At 42.0% G+C, this 19,082-nt stretch overlaps 2 protein-coding genes across 2 annotated transcripts in view; one reads left to right on the top strand and one right to left on the bottom strand.

Moving 5' to 3' along the window:
- The window catches only part of CLIP2 (CAP-Gly domain containing linker protein 2), a 96,361-nt gene extending 91,134 nt beyond the window's left edge, over positions 1-5,227 (bottom strand). The window contains exon 1 of the mRNA XM_055795598.1: positions 4,744-5,227. The gene's annotated coding sequence lies outside the window, so the exon portion shown is untranslated. The remainder of the gene's footprint in view (positions 1-4,743) is intronic.
- Positions 5,228-10,108: 4,881 nt separating this feature from the next.
- RFC2 (replication factor C subunit 2) lies at positions 10,109-17,729 on the top strand. Its single transcript, XM_055795974.1, has 11 exons — positions 10,109-10,344; positions 11,183-11,252; positions 11,927-11,968; positions 12,350-12,456; positions 13,641-13,742; positions 14,340-14,440; positions 15,142-15,299; positions 15,676-15,741; positions 16,223-16,303; positions 16,630-16,743; positions 17,422-17,729. Exons 1-11 carry the CDS (start codon positions 10,229-10,231, stop codon positions 17,530-17,532), a joined length of 1,068 nt encoding a protein of 355 aa, XP_055651949.1. The 5' UTR covers positions 10,109-10,228; the 3' UTR covers positions 17,533-17,729.
- The last annotated feature ends 1,353 nt before the right edge of the window (positions 17,730-19,082 follow it).

The following is a 19,082-nucleotide window of genomic DNA, read 5'->3' on the forward strand; positions in this document are numbered from 1 at the left end:
AATATAGAGGACAAAGGCCACATTCTAAGCCAAAACTCTCTCTTCTTAGGCAAGACATTTTGAACTTTCCCATTTCAGTTTTGCTACCTGTATATTGACAGTATCTTTTTTCCATTAACTGTGCTGCTTGGATGAATATAGTTTTTAGCCATTCAGTTAAAGATTCTACCAAAATATTACTAGCAAGCACACATGCAAAAAGCTAAATCCCAGGGTGAACTTGGAAACTATTATAAAAATATACTTATATCTAGAAAATCGGCCTGCTCTCAGCTGATATGAGTACCGAATACAGGAACTACGTTAAGAGAATGATCAAAAGAGGGAAGCAGTAATGGTGTAGAAATCAGTCTCTGTTCTCAGCTCTGCTACCAGTCTAGCAGTCAAAAGCAATACCTGTAAGAAAAGTTGGCTTGGCAGCCTAGAAATCTCCAGGACAAATGATGTTTAGGGAGATAATAGTTCCAAAAGCCCAGGAAGAACATAATAATACCTCTGTGGGCAAGAGAACACATTGCTGTTTACTCATGTGGGTAAGAAAGTGGCATTTGATACCCCTTCACCTCACCCATTAAGTTCTGTCTTCAAAGCATGGGAGCACAAGTACAGTCACCATGAGGGTAAATGCTATTACTTAATATTGTTATTTGCATATCATGTCTATTAAATCTGAACAATATGCCAAGACAAGAGGAGCTGCAAGAGAAGCATAAAATGAAGCTAATGCAACACATTCTAGATAAACTGTGGAAGCAGATGGAAAAGTCAAAATACAATTCAGATAAGACAAGTGATTGTACAACTCTACATTCATCTGGACAAATTTTAAAAAAGGCAGGGGGGAACACCAGAGAAATATCCACTGGTTACAACATAATGAAAACCAAACATTAGCCAGTCATGCACTCTGAGCAAAAGAGAAATCATTGATCATTTCAGTTCTAACAGAAACATATAAGTTCCTCAGGTACAAACTTCTTGAAAGAGGGTATTACAAAGCAAGCTGTTCCTCAGTATTGACTCCAGACAGCACAATTCACACTGGGAACAGTCACTAAACAAAACCCTGGAGCTGTTTCCTCTCTTTTCTGGTCTCTGTGCCTGCAAGGGCGGAGGCACCAGCAACCACAGCAATAAAAAGCAGTGGCCACATCAGCTGGCAGTGGTTTCCTCCCTTCATGGCTCTAGGAGAACAGCTCATATTTTATTCATGAAAAATGAGGCCTCTGGAGGTCTAAGCAAAAAACCAGGAAGTAAATATTTCTTGGGGGCAGTCAGTCACAAGCTGGCAAGTATCCAGGACATCAAGAAGGAGAGGCAGGGGTGGAGGATGGAAGCCTGAAAGCTCCCTTCCTACCAGCCTTCCTGTGATGGAGGATCACAAGGGGCAAACTGCACCCTGAATGTGCTGTGAGGGTGACCCAGTGCAGCAGGGAACTCAGCTGGTGTCCTGTAGTGAGGGTCCCACAGGGGGTCACTGCATTGCAGGGGGAATGCATGCTGCACAGCCAGCGTGGATGCATACCAGGATGGGAACCTTCCAAGGTTTGGAGAGGCTGATGTTTACCCCAGCCATATACCTAAACTGTTGCTTTGAGTTCTCCAGGTAAGCTCTTTTCCCACTTTGCCCCACTCTTCTCACATCCTAAAACTACACCACCCTAAAGGCTGATTTGCACGTGGCTTCAGGATAGGAGCACATCTGAGCTCAGAATAAGCACCTTCCTGGGAAAAGAGGTCTTCTCTTCCCACATAGCTAGACAGCTTCTTCCATTTCCTTGTGCCCCCAGTAACAAAGACCACCCTTAATATCAGAAAATGATCTTCTGCAGTCCTTCACTTTCCTGAGAAGACAGATGTGAAGCTGCAGATGTCATTTGTCGACCACTAACTGGAGACACAGAAGTGTCCTGTATGCTCAAACTGTGTGCAGAGGAGCAACCGTCGGTCCCCTCACAGCTCAAACCTAACACACAGCACTAGCTGCTCCTGATTTCATAAACTTTACCATCAGGTTGACTGTTTCTGAACTCGTAATTATTTTGCACAGGACACAGTAACAAGACCTGTCTGAGAAGTCTGAACTCCTCCTTGCAGATTTCTGGAATCTGCAGGGAAAGAAAGAAGCTACCTATTACTTTCTGACAGACTTCCTAAAGGAGGGCATGTACACGGGAAGATTCATCTCTTGAAAACTACAGAAAAAATGTAGCATTTTACATTAACATTCATCCTTCACTGTTTTAATTACCGTCTAATGAACATTAGCCCTCAGAATATGTCCCCTGCTGGGCTGGGCAAATGAGAAACAAGTTATAGCAGGGCAGTCAGAATGAAAGGAAGGAAAAAAACCCAAGACAGTAAACCCCCACACACATCAGGAGAGGCAGCAAAATGCGCCCTGGGATGCAGCAGCCAACATTCATTTAATAATGTCAATGTTTTATATGCAAAGCTTTCCTGGGTGGTAGTAAAATATATGGATTAATAATGCCATGTGGTGGGATTAGATAAAAAAAATATCAATATTTAAGGTGCTCTTTATGGTATGGGGGAGTAAGGGGAGGAAGAAATAATCCTCTATCAGTACAAGCATCACCTAAGATTACTGTTGCAGAAGAAATTTTTAAACAATAAAACCCACTGAAAACCACCCCTAAATTAAATCCTGGTTTTACTCAAGTCCATGGGAGTTTTCACCTGCACTGCCACAGGACTGGGACTACACTTATTTCTCATTAATTAGTTTATTTTTAAAATCCCACTCAAATGCATCCAGCTGCCTCTAGCATGCAAACACACAAAGCCCACTGGAAACTGAAGTTCAGACAAGCAAATTCTGGTTGGTATCGGAAACCTCATCCTTCAGAACCACGATACTTCTTTGCTCTTTAGTTACTAACCAATACATGCACCCAACTTCCCCCTCAACAAAACTTAGCCCCAAATACCTACAACAGAGATTACAAAAAAACCCCAAAATCTACTTTAAAAACTCTCAGAACAGACAAATATTTTAAGCACTCTAACTAGAGGCCAATTTGAACAGGCTTTTTAAATTCAAAGCTCTTTAAAAGCGCTACTAAAAATCAAGCTATTAAGAAAATAAACATTTAAATAAAAGGTGAGCAAAATCCTCACATCACAAATGTTTATACCAGGTGTACCGTAGCATCTGTCTGGCCTCTGTGAAAGTGTTAACAATTAAACTTATCCAGGGGGAGCCCAAAACCATTTTGCAAAATCTGACACCAAACCTGCGATGTATAAGCATATCTTTAAGTATCTGGATATATCCTAAAGACAGCCTGTCAATTTACCAAATAAAAAAAGTACTAAGCAATCTCTATGTAAGATGTGGTTTCAGACTTCTCCAAGCCAATTTTGACAGAAACACTTTATCCTGTGACTTGCAGTGTGAAAGCTATACAACCAACCAAGGAAGCTGATTAAGCACAGCTTCTATGACACCAAAGTGGTCTAAGGTGCTTTGGATCCGTGTAACAAAGAAGACTGATAGAAGGCTTTTTCCTTCCTGCTACAGTTAAAACTGCTTTGAGAAAGTGCAGGTAAAAAAAGTTACAAAAGAAGGGATATATACACTAATGTTTAACTTTACTTGATTAGATTAACTGTGTTACTTTGACACACCATTAAATAAAGATTTACTGGAAACTAGACAAGATAGGTATACTGCCTCATTTTGTTTACAATGTCCTGTTCTTACATAGCACTTAAATGCAGTATCAATGAAGTGACAGATTACTCTGCTGCTTCAATGGAGCTCTCTCAACACTGGAACTTACTACCCTTTCCTGTTGAGTTTGCATTTTAACAGGACCATGACCTTACAATGAGTCAGTAGAAAAAGAGCAACCCAACTGCAGGGAAATCAGGTGTTTTCAAGGAAGTCACTAAACACCAGGACATACACCAACCTGATCATCTGTGTTCAAACCTGCAGATGAGTCTCACTCGGTAAGACATGCTCTCATAGGATTTGTTGACTTGGAAGGGGCAAAGCCAGATGACTAATACAGGAAAGAGAAACTTTTTCTCTCCTCACCCCCCATTCCTCAGACTTCTGTGATAACTTCACTAATGTAGCACTAGAAACAATGAACAGCAAATGTCTTTAATAGGAGGATATATGGAACCTAATTAAGGCGAGGGAAGTTTAGGGAGGCAGCCCTAAATTTAGGGAGTTTATTTAGACCAGGTGGAATGGAGCCTGGATTGCAGGGCTAATATCCAAAAATTTTCCTCCACAGGAGTGTCCTGTCACATCTCATTTGAAAGATGCTGCCTGGAGCTCTAGGGCTGACCAGCACCATGCTGGACTGCAGCCAACTCTGACTGTACAGTGCCAGCTAGCGCAGTACCTGGGCTGTGCTGGACTTCAACCCCATAAAACAGAATACACCTTCACCCAGTAACACAGGACTGTTTCTTTTCACATTCTTCCAGACTAAGGAAAGGTTCACAAGCCATTTTCTCTTGGGACAATCAAAGTCCATGTGCATATTTGCTCTAGACTTAATATACCAAATCATCATATAAACCCCAAATTGATATGCAGCCACTAAAACAAATCTTAGGAGTACAAGTCCTATTTTTCATTGCATACCTAGGCAAAATTCAGCCATACACACAGAGGTCCAAAGATAACAACCACATTGTTATTTTTTTCAGATTTTTTTACTTCATCTATTATTCTACAGTGAAGCCAGACTCAACTCTTACCTTAATCTTTTGCTAAATTCCTCCTTTTTGCTTTAGGAACATCCTGGTTTGGAATACTGCAGCTCTTCCTTCTGGTATTACTAAATCCACACTCTGCAGACTTGCAGGAATCCACAGTGCTACAACCTGGTAATTCCTGCACTCCTGATAAACAACAACATTATTGCATTTTCATCTTTGACATACAGAAAATGAGTGCAATTTAACGTTACTTAAGATCTGTTTTGTTGCATTCAGCCAAACAAGGTCTCTGATCAAGTTTTGCCCAGCATTTAAGAGACTAGATGCAGCTGAAATGGATTGCATAATGCCATACAGTACCAATTAGAGGCAGTCAGTAGAGAATATTACCACACTGCTGACCTAAGGAATGAACACAAGATGCAGTGGATACACTACACAGAAATATCATGCTGTGTCATGGCTACACTGTGTCTGACCAAAAGTCAAGCGATACTGTAACTCTTAAAAAAATAAAATCCACTTTGTATCAACTTCATTGCAAATTTCCTTTGAAGTTTCTGATAAACATCAATCAAGTCAGTCCACATTCCTATCATTATGGGAAGCAGAGGCCGCGGAGATCGAGTGTTGCGTCTGAAAACACAAAGCAGCACACTGGTGAAAGAATAGATGAACCCAGACCGTCTACCTCGATTTCAAACTGCTGGATGGTATCATTCATCAGAGCTTAGCTGACACCATCCTCAAATCACTCCCCTGCTTTTATACCAGCTTGAGGCTGAGTCTTTAAGGAGAAGGCTCACAGAGCCATTAGGATCGTTCTTTTCCATCAAGATCCTTCCTCTTATGTAAGGGACTCCCAGCAAGGCACTCGCTGCTGCAGGATGCTCTTTGCAACATCTACATTTAGCAACAGAAGACATGCGCACAATCGCTTTCTCAGCTTCCTCAGCAAAAAGAGGGAGTCCGTATTCTCCCCAGAGGCAGACGTTACTAATGGTGACACAAGATCCTGACACGGAGGAGAAAAGGTACTGCTCCACGCCAGCCCCAAGCTGCAGGTACAAGCAGCCGACTGCTCACAGGGTGACTGCCACAAGAAGAAAAGCCTGGCAAGCACAAAGGATCGTTCCCCTCTCCTACACTTTCAGCGTTATCAACAGTGTTAGTAACCAGCAACTACATTTTGGCATCTAGGAAATTGCATGCTTGAAGAGTTTACCTTTTTTTTTTTTTTTTTGCAAACAAGTGAGGAATTCTAGGAGAAAGTCTGTTCTCTTGGGTGTCATGGGTGACCCTATGTGGCTTTTAATACAGGTGTCCGTACTCCCTCTACTGACTAGAGCTGTAACCACACAACTGGGCTTGCACTGGACACTCCTCGTTCTCTACTACATGCTTAAAAAAAAAATAAATAAAAAATTCAATTACATTGTTAGTCTTAAGCATCCAAGGAGCAGGAGAGTAGGACTAGCAGTTCACTGCTCCTGAATCTTTTTCTTGTTACCTAGTGTAAAGCACTGGTCAAATTATAATTTGTTCCTCAACACATGCATAACAATCATAATAAAGCTTCTCTGGCTTAAAATTGCAGTGAGCTAAATCCACTCTTTTAAGTATTTTTAGGTGCTTATAGAAAAGAATTGTAAATATATACAACATTAGAATGTGCTGGTAGCGATTCAGCTGGTAAGCTGAAACTGATCTTTCTGTCTACTCTGTCACAACAGCCTGTGACTTGCCTCACTTCTAGCAGTATGAATTTCCTAACTGCAGACTGAGATGGCATGCTGCTTAGAATTTCATGTGACAGCATTAAAAAAACATTTAAAGGTATTTAATGAAAATGTAAAAAGCAATGAGATGTCGTAAATAAAAGTGCTCAGGTAACAAGGCGGGCAGATGTCTGGCTGTATTTACCCAGACTTCTGGTAAGCTGCCGTTGCTCTACAGCTACTAAAGATGGTAATGAGAGAGGAAGGATGAGGCAGCGGGAGGGGAAATAAACTAGGAGGTGGCAGTTTGCTGGTGGAGTGTGAATGTGTGACTTCAGCCATTATATTTAGGAAGAAATTTTAAATGGTACACATAACATTAGCTCAGATCAGCACAACTGTACTTCCCAGGGACATCCTACAGATAAACGTATGAAGAATGGAGGGGTGCTATGATGCTACAAGAACAAGGACAAATTAATACTGGCATACACCGACAGCATCATCCTCAGTTTTGCTCTAGAGCTCAAGAACAGCAGCTCTACAGGAATCAGGGCCCCTGTCAGTCTGGGTGCAGACACGTTGAGCCAATGAAACCACCTAATATGGTGATGCCCTGTTTCATAAAGCACCAGTCCAGCCTCCCTTGTAACCATCCCATCATTACTTTCACTCTCTGTATTTGTACCAGCTTCGCTTTATGCTTTCAGCCTCAGTGAAAGCAAGATAAAATGGTTGGTAGCATCAGAATTCATTTCACTGTCTCCAACCTAACTGTGTGATTAGGAGAGCGAGCAAACAGGGAATAGCCTTAAAGGGGACTGCAGACTCCGCATTTCCCTGGCAGCAAGACCATCTGTGCGACGTGACCTACTTGTGGCTGCTGAACACCAGCACGCTGCAATGGGAGGCGACAGCTTTAACTGACTGCAGGGCTGGTGGGGATGGGGAATGGACAGTTGAAGGAGCTTTGCACTTCTCTTAACACTGTAATTTAAGATCACAGCCCCTGGCCTTTTAGACCTGCTGGATAACATATATTAGTGTTAGCCCTAACAATAGTGGTAAGCTGAACTCACAAATTTAACTCAAAAGCAAAATGACCTTGAATATTGAAGAGTTCTCTCCCTTCCAAAACCACTGTATATAAGAAACTTTTTATTACTCATCTGTACCAAATATGCAGTACAGATATATACTTTCAACTAACGATCACCTAAAATTAGTTTCTGCTCTCATGCTTCATTTCTATTGCCTTCTGGATTTTACACCTCACACCCCTCCACCATAATTTCATCACTGTTGCCCTTCGCTGTCTTCAATTACTGCCTCACTTTTAATGTCTTCACTGATTTCAACTTCTTGTTCAAACTAAAAACAAACTATCCTCAGTTTCACCAACCATAGCATGCAAAACAGCAATTCTTTTGCCACAACTTCTGCATTTACCCAGCCCCCTGACAAAACACATTGCATTGGGCTTCAGTTGTCCTGTAGAGGCTAGAGCAGAAGCCCTTGACTGAAGTTGATGTGAGAAAAGCCTCTATACAGTCTTTAAAGGACTTATTCCCTTCCTCAAGCACCTGCAGCTGGGACTTCCTCGCTCCTGTGATGACCACAAGATCACCACTTACTCCTTTGATGGTGATCTCCATTACTAGTAGTATAAGCTCTCTGAATACACTCAAGAGGAACATTCCCCTTGCTAACTAAATCGTTAGCAAAAAGCCTTTATCCGTACTCTATACCGATTACAAAAAATTAGTAAGCTTTTGTGGTGAGCAAGAGACAGGACAGAAAGAATAATCTTAAATTTAAGATTATTCTCCTTTCAGGATGATACAGTACATCTGCATGCAGGTGTATTCAGGTACCGTTGATGACACAACAAAAGAGTTCTGCCATTTCAGCACTGAATTCAAAATTTATTTTATCCTGGATGTATCCTGCGATGTAAACAGACAGACTATGATAAAAACATATGGGACGGATGGGGTTTAAAACTTCCAGCTCATGTACCTGCCACACATCCCTATCAATATTGTGTTTTCAATAAATGCTTGTTCTGTGTTTGGTAAGCTACAGAACCACTGTGAGAAGTTACTGCCTACAAGGGGTTGCAGTGCTTTGGAGACTGTATCAAAAAAATACCTATTGCACTGATTAGCAGAAACTTATCACAAAATCTGTCATCAGGCTCTCTGCAACAATTCTTATGAATGGCGTTTCCTACTGTCCTTTGGGGGCTTATCAGCAGCAATCCTACACACACAGTGGGAGAATGCTGGCCAGGAAAATTTTATCTTATCTAGACGTTGGTACTTCCTAAGAGCTTAACAACTGTGTAATTTGGCAAGAAACCAAAGCATGTCCAGTGTGCTGTACTGACAGACTTTTATGACCAGCAGTGCTGTATGCAGCTGCAGTATTTCACTGTCTCATGTTGGGTTCTGCTGAGTACTGCAGTAAGTTAAATCCAAAGAGAAGAGTAACATAGTGAGTTTGAGGTATTACAGGAAAAACGTAGTCATCTGGTACGTGTTCTACAAACAGCCTGAATACTGAAAAAAGTGCCAACTATCTCACCCTCACATGCCACATAGTTGTGTTATTTAATTTTCTACTTTACCTCCAACGGAGGCAAAGTTAATCCACAGTTAATTCTGCCAGCCGTATAAAGGTACGGACCACTTACAATTTCACCCTTATGTATCCTAAAACCACTAGGAACCATGTACAAATATTAATAAACACCCCCCCCCCCCCCCCATGCAATACAAGATTAAAGCACTGACCACCCTGCCTACACAAAAACTTAGATATAGGACTGCGCTTTTTGTAACAGAAACTTCACCCTCCGGAGCTTTAGAGCCTTAGAAGAAACTCAGCAAACGCTATCGCTGTCAGGCCACAGGCAGAACCAGTTCTACAGGCTGAAGGCTATGCTCTTATCTGCAAATGCTCACATACCAACCTCAAAACACTAAGTAACAGGTTCTGACAGTAACATCGCAAATGTTGTTGCAAGTGATAGGAAGTTAACCCCTTAGAAGAGCATCACTGCTCACACAGCGCTTCAAATATGATGAGTTCCAACTTCCTACCTCCCACCCGCCTTAAATTAGAAACATGTCGCAAGAAATCAGAGGCCAGACTGAAGGACAGGTCCCCTGCTCACTGAACTAACTCAGATGTCATTATGTGGAGCACAAGCTGAGCTTAAAGACCTACCAAGAGGCCCCATTAACTACTGAGGTTTAAAACTAGTGTTGATACACCAATTCTAACAGTCACACTGGAACCAGCCCTCCCATTATAACTACTTACAGTATTTTGCGATGCACCTTTTATTGTTTTCATTTTAGGGAGGGAATAAAGGTAGCTAGAAGAAGAAACAAAGTTTTAGACTCCTGACGTGCAAACAAACACATCGCTGGTTTTATTGATGACCCTGACCAGTCAGTAGGCCAGGGGAAGCAGCCGGACTCAGAAGAGCCGCGCACATGCCCACCCAGCCGTGCCGGGAGCGGCCCCCAGGCCTCCCCGCCAGCCCTCCCTCAGCAAAGCCCAGCGCCCCAAGAGGCCCCGGGCCCGGCCCGCTCCCCTCAGCGGCCCCACGCAGCTGCCGCAGGCGCCAGGCCGGCCGCAGAGCACCTCCAGCGCCCACTCCCGAGGAGGCCGCCCCGGTCGGGCCCTGAGCGCGGGGGAGGGCTCATCCCGCCGGCCAGCCCCGAGAGGCGGGCCCGGCAGCGCGGCCCTCCCCTCACGGAGGCGGCGGGGAGAGGGGCTGGGCCGCCGCCGGCGGAATGGAGGTGGAGGTCGCAGAGGACGAGAAGGCCGGACCCGCTGCAGGCGAGAAGCGGGGATCTACCGACCCTTCGGGGGCCTCTTCGGCCGGCGGCGGCCATTACGAGCTGCCCTGGTGAGGGAGGGAGGCGGCGCGGACTGCGCGGGGGACCGGCTGCGGGCGGGAGGCGCGGGCGGCCATCGAGCGCCTGCGAGATGGAGTCAGGGGAGGGAGCAGGGCCGGAGGCGCGCGACCATTGGTGCAGAGCGCGGCGGGAGGTGGGGCTTGGCGGGGCTCGGCCTATGGGGCGCGGGGCGGGGCGGGGCGCGCCGTGCCGTTGGCGGGAAGGTGGGGGTGCGCGCTGGTCTGTGGGGCCTGTATACATACAGGGCTGAGGGGATCGGGTAGGCCGGCCCCGAGGCTCCGGCCTCGGCCAGGCCCGAGCGCTTAGGGCCTCTGCCCGTGCCCGCCAGAACACAGTAGCTGGGTCTGACTCGGAAGCGGGGGTGTCCCCGCAGCGTAGAAGGCTCTGCCTGCACCCAGAAACCTGCCCGGGCAGGACTGGGGCCTGTGTAGGCGGGGGGAGTGGGCACCGGGCAGCCTGGGGTGGAAAGTAAGAAGTCCCTATCGAGTCCAGACACAGTCAGCCCTGCCTTGTGTTAACCGTGAGGGAGTGCACAGCATGACATCTCCCCTTAGTCCCCATAGCAGACTGAAGTGCCAAACTCGTGTCCGAGTTAAGCATTTTTTCCTTCCTTTTGCTTTTTTTATGCGAATGGAACTAACAACCTTTCAGGAATTAGTGTTGTGGAATGCTGTGCTTAGCAATGAGGGGGGACCCTGCAGCGTTTGCACTGAAGACACCTCAAGTCGTCTGTTCTGTGCTATGTTAACATAATCCTTTTCTGTCAGTGTAAAGCACTGCTAAAGTTTTATTAGATGTGCTGAAGTGTGTGGGGTTTTACTTTTACAGGGTGGAAAAGTACAGACCCATGAAACTATGTGAAATAGTTGGAAATGAAGATACTGTGAGCAGATTGGAGGTTTGTAGCTGTCCCTTTATGGATTAGTTCAAAAAAATAGTTCTGCCTAGATCCACAGACCGTTACAAGCACTTTTGTATTTTTACATCCATACTTGGGTACGTGGAAAAAAAACTTCATGATTTACTTAAGAAATCACACATTTTAGAACATGTTTGAGTGGTGTTCTAAGGAAATATGCTTCTTTGAATTGGGATGTTGTTTAAATTGTCCTTGTTTTGATACATCTTAGAAAAATGTAGCTGTCATAATAATATTGTTTTGGTGAATAAATATAATTTATATAACAACAGAAAGAAACATAAATATAATGTTTTTCTAGAAGAAAAATCTTTTTCTTAACAAATTAGTTTGTGAGCACACAGTATTTGTTAGCAGAAGGCTTGTACTAGCAAGCGTGTAATTACAATGAATGCAGAGGAAAGGCAAGAGTACTAAAGACCTGTGGGATTAAGTGCTTTTAAGTTTTTCCATATTATTCTAGGGACTGAGTTCTAATGGTTCAACTGGGAAAAAAAAAAACAACACAAAAGCAGCCAGGTTTAAAAAAAAAAAAATGAAAGCAGGAGGGGGAAAAAAAGAAGCCTGTTTCCCATGCTTGAAATAGAATAGAATTGGAAACTATTTGCTCCTGTTATTTTATTATGTAATTTGCTGTTATTATTCTTTCTTAGGTCTTTGCAAAAGAGGGGAATGTACCAAATATTATAATTGCTGTAAGTATTGTTGTGTTGTACTGTATTTCACTGTGTTGGTCCTGGCTTCTAAAATCTAGCTACAATAGCCTCCCAGTATAGATTTGCATCATGCCTGAATGTGCTGGGTAAGAGCGACAGTGATTGCATGGTCAAGGAGCAACGTTCTTGGCAGAATACACAGTAAACAACCTGCTGTTAAAAACTAACTTGCCTCTGAGATGCCTACTGCAGTGTGTCTTGTGCTTCCCTCTGTGGCATTGCCTCTGTTGGAGGCAGGATCCTGAACTTAGCCAGCCTCTAGTCTGATCCACTGCTGCAGCTGTGAGGAGTGTTGTAGAGAGTACAACTTAGAAAATTACATTAATCTTACCAGCAATTGCTGCATTGTTGCATTTCTAGGGCCCTCCAGGAACAGGTAAAACCACCAGTATCCTCTGCTTGGCTCGTGCTCTGCTTGGTCCTGCATTGAAGGATGCTGTTTTGGAGCTGAATGCCTCAAATGACAGGTGAGAATGAATAAACCTTATCAAACTTTTAATGAAGAAGCAAGTATCCATTTTTATTTTAAACTCAGGCCAGCTTGATAGGCCCGATGCCATAGTAAAGGCCTCTGGTACTTATTTTAATGCAGTTTTCCCAACTAAAAGTTAGGCAGTCTTTGGTGTCCACCTGTCAACATAGGTGATATTACTTGATGTTTTATAAACTTGATAGATATTTTCATACACAAAAATGTAAACAAATGGAGTGCGGAATCCAAAATGGTACTGTTTTCTTGAATTGAAAGAGCTAAGCTTCCCCTTGCCATCATGAAGATACTCCAGAGAACGAAAAGTAAACAAGTTGGTTATACTGAACCTTTTCAGTGTTTAGGAAAAAAAGCAAAGTGAGAGAAATTAAGGCAATAAGGGCAGTTGAGGATTAAAATGTAGGGTATGGGTCTTAGATACGTAGAGGGCACTCACTCTTCTCCAAGGATCAGGCACTGAGGGCTGATTATATTTCCTGAGTTCTGTATCAAACCCATCCTGAAGTATTCTGAGAGTGTTTCCTGGGGGGCTGTTGATAGATTTTACCTACCTTTGTAAATATCAGTTGTAGAAGAGCTATAGTATTCATTTTCTAAACAGAACAAAACAGTAAAATCCTTTATTTTTAAAATTAAGTCTTTGTTGATAGTCTGTCTAGGAAAGTGTCCAAGTTGTGCTAATATGTTGCATTCTATCCCGCTGTTTTTCTTAAACTCTTCTGAGTTACCTCTGGGCCTGTGGATGTAGGTGTGTGAAGTAATGGCAAATCGGTCTTAAATGCTTCTGCACTTGTTCATTTATTACCCCTGCTTTTTGCCAAACATAACTCATTTTGTGGCAGTACTGCAGGTAAAGGTTGCAGTTTTTAAATATATATATATACACACACACACACATATGTATATATGTATACTGCCACTATTAAAATATCTTTCCAAAACCTCAAAAAATGAGGATTATTGGTGTTTAAATTTGAATTAGTTAGGGAGTCTGGCTTACAACATGGTTTCTCAGCAGTTATACTGGCACAGCTGAAGGAGCAGGAACAAATAGTGGGAGAATAGGGAGCTCAGGAGCGCTTCAGCCACTGTTGCTGCTGAATAAAATCTGTTATGCAATTTCACCCAACTGATCATGAGTCACTTGAATTATTGTTCCAGAGGCATTGATGTTGTGAGAAACAAAATCAAAATGTTTGCCCAGCAAAAGGTCACACTTCCAAAAGGTCGGCATAAAATAATCATCCTTGATGAAGCAGACAGGTGCGTTGTTTTTTTCTTGACTTTAGCTACTACGTGAAATGTGTTGCATCTATCCTGTTGTATTAGGCAGTCTTAGATGTTTCTATCAGGCCATCAAAAATAATTTGTTAGGAAATAAATATGCATTCAACAGTGTTCTTAGGAGATTACTCATACCAAGCAGAGATCATTGCTTCAAAGGAGATGCTGAATATTGAGGTGAAACACTTTGTGATTTAGCTGGATATGAAATAGTGTCTTCCAGTTTACTTTCTCTTTGAAAACAGTCTGGCTTGCCTAGACTATTTCACTGGAAGAAAACAGGACATTCTCCTCCATCTGCCTATAAGTAGTAGTATTCGTAGCAGTTTTCTTCAGAGTATTAATGATTTAATTTTGCACGTTATATTTATGGAGGTCTTGGTGACTGCCTGCATTGTTGGATGATTTGGTCACATGACTAAAAAAAGCTGCTTCGTTTATCGAACCAGAATATCAAGTCATTTACAAAACACTGTTTAATATCAGTAAACTATGAAGCTTGTGTAAAAATAGTTATTAGGTTGCACCTGTAAGTCATGAAGGGCAAAATCTGTCCTAACTCCTTTTTTCCCCTAGCATGACAGATGGAGCACAGCAAGCACTGAGAAGAACAATGGAAATTTATTCCAAAACAACGCGCTTCGCGCTTGCGTGCAATGCCTCAGACAAAATCATAGGTAAAGTGCTGCTAGTCCCTGAGTGTTTTTATCATATGTTCTCCATACTGTTGGCTAACTTCCAAGGCTGTTTTCAGAAATACCTTGGACCTGCTTGTTGCAGGAAACCATGGTACTTCTGAAAAATCAAGCCACCTGTACATCCAGCTAATAAAAGAAGAGTGTACTTATGTAGCAAATGAACCCTCTGAATAGCTGGTTTTGATGGATAGTGCTGTGCGTGACTGCAGCAGCAGATTTCTCATACTTAGGGCTTAATCTCCATCCAACTCTGCTACAGTTAAAGCTGTTTGATGTATTGTTTACGGGATATTGCACACCTTTCGTTGTCCTTTCTGAAACATAATCTTTAAGTTTACCTATAGGCTAACACATTGTTGACCTTTAGACTTTTCTTGTTTAGCCGTTAAAATAGCATGATAAACATACATTCAGAAAACCCAGAAAACAGAAGAAGCTGAGCTTCATATATATTTGCACATATCTGGAAAAACTCAAGTAGCACATTTGGGCTCAAGAGAAGGACTGAAAGATATGCTTAAGGAGATGCTATATTCTGTTTGGAGCTGACTTGTTCTTTTTCTTTGAAAGAAGACAAATGATAAGTTGGAAACTGAGATAGCTTTTTCCAAGATGAAAACAAATGGTTGGGGGATTTTTTTGAGAAGAGGGAAATACTAATTATACATCTCTGCCCTCAGAACCTATTCAATCCCGGTGTGCAGTGCTGCGTTACACCAAGCTGACAGATTCACAGATCCTTGCAAGGCTACTGAAAATTGTTGAGAAAGAAGATGTACCATATACAGATGATGGACTGGAAGCCATTATCTTCACAGCCCAAGGGGATATGAGACAGGTAAAAGAAGGGCAATGAAACAAAGGCTTCTGTTTAAAGCAAAAGAACCTTCGAATTGTGGCTCTGGAGGATTTATTTTTGGAGAGGTAAAGCAAAGGGAGGTGACCTGTGGCACAAAAGTAACTAAACTATTTGTTTTTGTGAGGTTTTAAAGTGGATCTGCTCCTGAAAAGTGAGTTGATGGGAACTGGATACTGAATTTGTGGGAAGGAACAAAAATCTGTATACATTTGTAGTTTCCTGTGTTGCTTAATTGAAAACTGCTTATTTAGCATCATTTTCTGAAAAGTGTATTTCATCCTGAGGGGAGTTAGAAGTACAGCACTTCAGAAAATTATTTCAGAAAACAAATGAAGTCTTATTTTTTCTTTCACAGGCTTTAAACAACTTACAGTCCACATATTCTGGATTTGGCTTCATAAACAGTGAAAATGTCTTTAAGGTTAGTTATAGCATAAAACAGTGATGCTAGAACTTGAGCACTACAGCTGTGTGAGAACTTTGATCAGGTACATAACCCTTTGAAAGTGCTTTGTCAGTTTGCAGACAGCACTATGTATGTAGCAATTTCAGCACTGGGGTGTAAAAGAGGGCATGTGCCTTTTGAAAAGGGAGAGAGCACTTGCGGTCCCTAATGGCACATCTGAGACTGTGGTTTTCCAGCTCTCTCAAAGCACGTGAATCACAACAGCTGGGAAATTTCACAGTGATCACTTTAGAATCTATTACCTGGGTGTTCTTGTTTCGTGCTATTGTGCCTGCCATGGCAGGATAGCTGAAAAGTCATATTACTGAAAATTAATTCTGTATTACAGAATATGTCTGGTTTAGTACTTGAACTGTATAGAAGCTTGGTGAAAATACTAGACTTTTAACATAGAGTCTTCTAATATTTTGAAGCGTAATATTTCTCTTTGATATAGGTATGTGATGAGCCTCATCCTCTGCTTGTGAAAGAAATGATACAACACTGCATAAATGCAAATATTGATGAAGCATACAAGGTTAGTTTTCATGCATTGTGTCGGCATAGACAATTTTTCTCTACAGAATTCTTGTTTGTTTTGAAGAAATCACGGTGTGTGTTGTACTTTAGGGTAAAGGCAATACCATGTAGGTGAGTTGATGAATTAAGTCCTTTTTATGGAAGAGTTTTTCAGATGAATAAGCCAACAAGCAAAAAAGCCATGTATTGAAATTACTTGCTAAACAATCGAGGTTAAATCATCTGATAAATAGTGTGTGTCATTCCAGTAGTTATGTACAGCTATTCCAAAAGTGAATATACTTGCCTTGCCAGGTAAGTGAGAGATTATTCTTGCCTGCACAGATTCTTGCACACCTGTGGCGACTTGGATACTCTCCAGAAGATGTGATTGGCAACATCTTCCGTGTGTGTAAAACCTTTCAAATGCCAGAATATCTGAAACTGGAATTCATCAAGGTTAGTACTAACCTAGCTCCTGGTAGGATCTTTTGGGCCTTTTTAAGAGGATGTGATCCGTAATGCAGGGGCAGCCTCAGGGTTTTCTGTTTGAGATTTGCTGTACATAAGCATGAAAAAAGTATTTCTTAACTCATTACTGCTTCCTTTCCCACCCTGCATTATCAGTTTGTCAGTAAGAATGGTCACTAGAACTTTTGACATTTAATCACCCGCGGAAGGGCCGAAAGTCACTTTAGTGATCGACTAGAATTAATAACAGATGTGATGCTGGCTGAATTTATTATTTACATCAAAGCCTTAAATAACTCCTTGAGAACTTTCTTCAAGCACATACTTGAATCTAGTGTGATAAATAGTGAGATACTAAATTATATGAACAGCCAACTGACAAATGGTAAACTGATGTAGTGGAATCACTCTTCATATTTAAAACCTGTCCTCGAATGTATGCACCTTGCTTCTTGTAAAGGAAGTGGGGAAATACAGGCTTCAATTTAGGAAAAAAAAAAAAAAAAAGCATTCTAGTTAGTTTCCATGAGAAGACACTTCCATGAGAAGTGAAGTTTAAGTGACTTGGTCTCTTAGCCGTAAGGGATATGTTCTATTTAGTCATTACTGATACTATACATAGACTGGGGGAGAAAACTGAAGTTTTTACGATGTCTTTATCTCTAGGAAATTGGGTACACTCATATGAAGATAGCAGAAGGTGTGAACTCACTTCTACAAATGGCTGGACTGCTGGCCAGGCTGTGTCAGAAGACTGCAGCCCCTGCAGCGAGTTAGGTATGTCACTGAGCTGAAGCGTGCATTCTGGAAGGTGAAGGCCTGGCGTGCAGGCTCAGCAGCTCTGTGTGTGTCTTGAATTCTGCATGCAAAGAGCCTGTTCCCTTGGTTTTACTAAATTGCAGAAAATAATCAGGTTCTGTTGTAAAAATGTTTTGTATTTTTTTTTATTTAGACCAATAAAGCTTTAAAATTTACTCTTACATGTTTTATAACTGAAGTAGAAAAAGAGAACTCTGACAGTCCAGAGCAGTAAGGTCTGTCTAGTGCACTCATCAGAACTGCTTATGTCAGTGGTACATAGCAGAGACTTAACAGCAGCAGAAACAAAAACTGAATCCCGTTGTCAGTGATTATACTTCAAGCCTGGTCATGAGTGGTGGTCTTACTGAGAACATGAAGGAAAAACTGCACAAAATAAGGCATTAAATGAAGTTACAATTGAGGTATGCTGAGCAGGTGTTACTCCTGGGTGCTGTAAGTAAGGAAGATATTTTCACTATACAGGAGAAATATTACACATTTCTTAATGGTGCCAGCTATTTATTTTGGATATTCCTTTCGTAATCTTTAAAAAAACCCCTAAATTCTGGGATGCTCTTCATTTGAGATCCCTTTTCTGTTCTTGCCTGTCCAGGTTCAGTAATGTCATTTTACCATAGTTTCAGCATACCAAAAACCATCATGCTTTCCTGTGTGTTCAGTTTTGGAAACCACCTTGCTAGTGCAGATGAGCAATAAAGCGTGAAACGCAGAGCAAAAGCAAAAATAAATTGAATTTGACCACTTTCATTGCAGATGTGAGATGGGTGTCTCCAAGCAGAGCCATCTTTATATTAAGCACATCCTGGTTAGAGCGGTGAAACAAAACACAGTAGAGGTACAAGTTACCGGTGCCTGCACTTTGCCCTGCCCAGTCTGTTGATGCTTTCCACCCCAAGCGTTCAGATGCCCACGCCACAGCTGACTTGGGGCCAAACTGATCTTCACTGGCAGGATGTTGGCTGGCCCCTCACTGGAGCGAGGGCTGGGTACACCCTCCATTTCACTGCCTCAGCTGCAGGGATAGTGAGTTTCAACAACGAGAGCTGCTAGCATCTTAAATTGCCCCATCAAGACTTTCTGCAGCTCCTCTGACAGAAGCTTTTTTAATTCAAAGGGCAGGAGAGCAAGTTAGTCAACAGCTAAAACGTGGATGCATTTGAGCTTATAAAGCAAACAAAATAATGGATGTAATGCTCAAAGTACATCCTTCCTTCACTAGACTTTCATCAAACTTACCTTTGGATTCCCAGCCAGTGAATTGTCACTACTAGCACAAACGCTGTTAAATATACAACTAATAATTTGGTATTAAGGAAGTTAAGCTGCTGAGTTCTTTACTGACACAGCATCACAGCTTTTGTCTCCACAAATTTAAATAAGGCACGTTTAAACAATAGGTTAATTTTCCTTGGCTGTACATCACTGTCTTTGCTTTCTAGTTAAATATGTTCATTGCTGAACAGGGAATGAAGAGGTGTTACTGCAGAAGTTTCGTAAAATAGCAG

The sequence above is a fragment of the Falco peregrinus genome, chromosome 2, assembly GCF_023634155.1.
Source record: "Falco peregrinus isolate bFalPer1 chromosome 2, bFalPer1.pri, whole genome shotgun sequence".
NCBI classification, from domain to species: domain Eukaryota; kingdom Metazoa; phylum Chordata; class Aves; order Falconiformes; family Falconidae; genus Falco; species Falco peregrinus.

Coding starts and splice junctions, on each gene's coding strand:
- RFC2 (XM_055795974.1), top strand. CDS start 10,229: ATGGAGGTGGAGGTCGCAGAGGACGAGAAGGCCGGACCCGCTGCAGGC. Junction 15,300..15,675: donor CCCAAGGGGATATGAGACAG/GTAAAAGAAGGG, acceptor TTTCTTTCACAG/GCTTTAAACAACTTACAGTC. Junction 16,744..17,421: donor TGAAACTGGAATTCATCAAG/GTTAGTACTAAC, acceptor CTTTATCTCTAG/GAAATTGGGTACACTCATAT.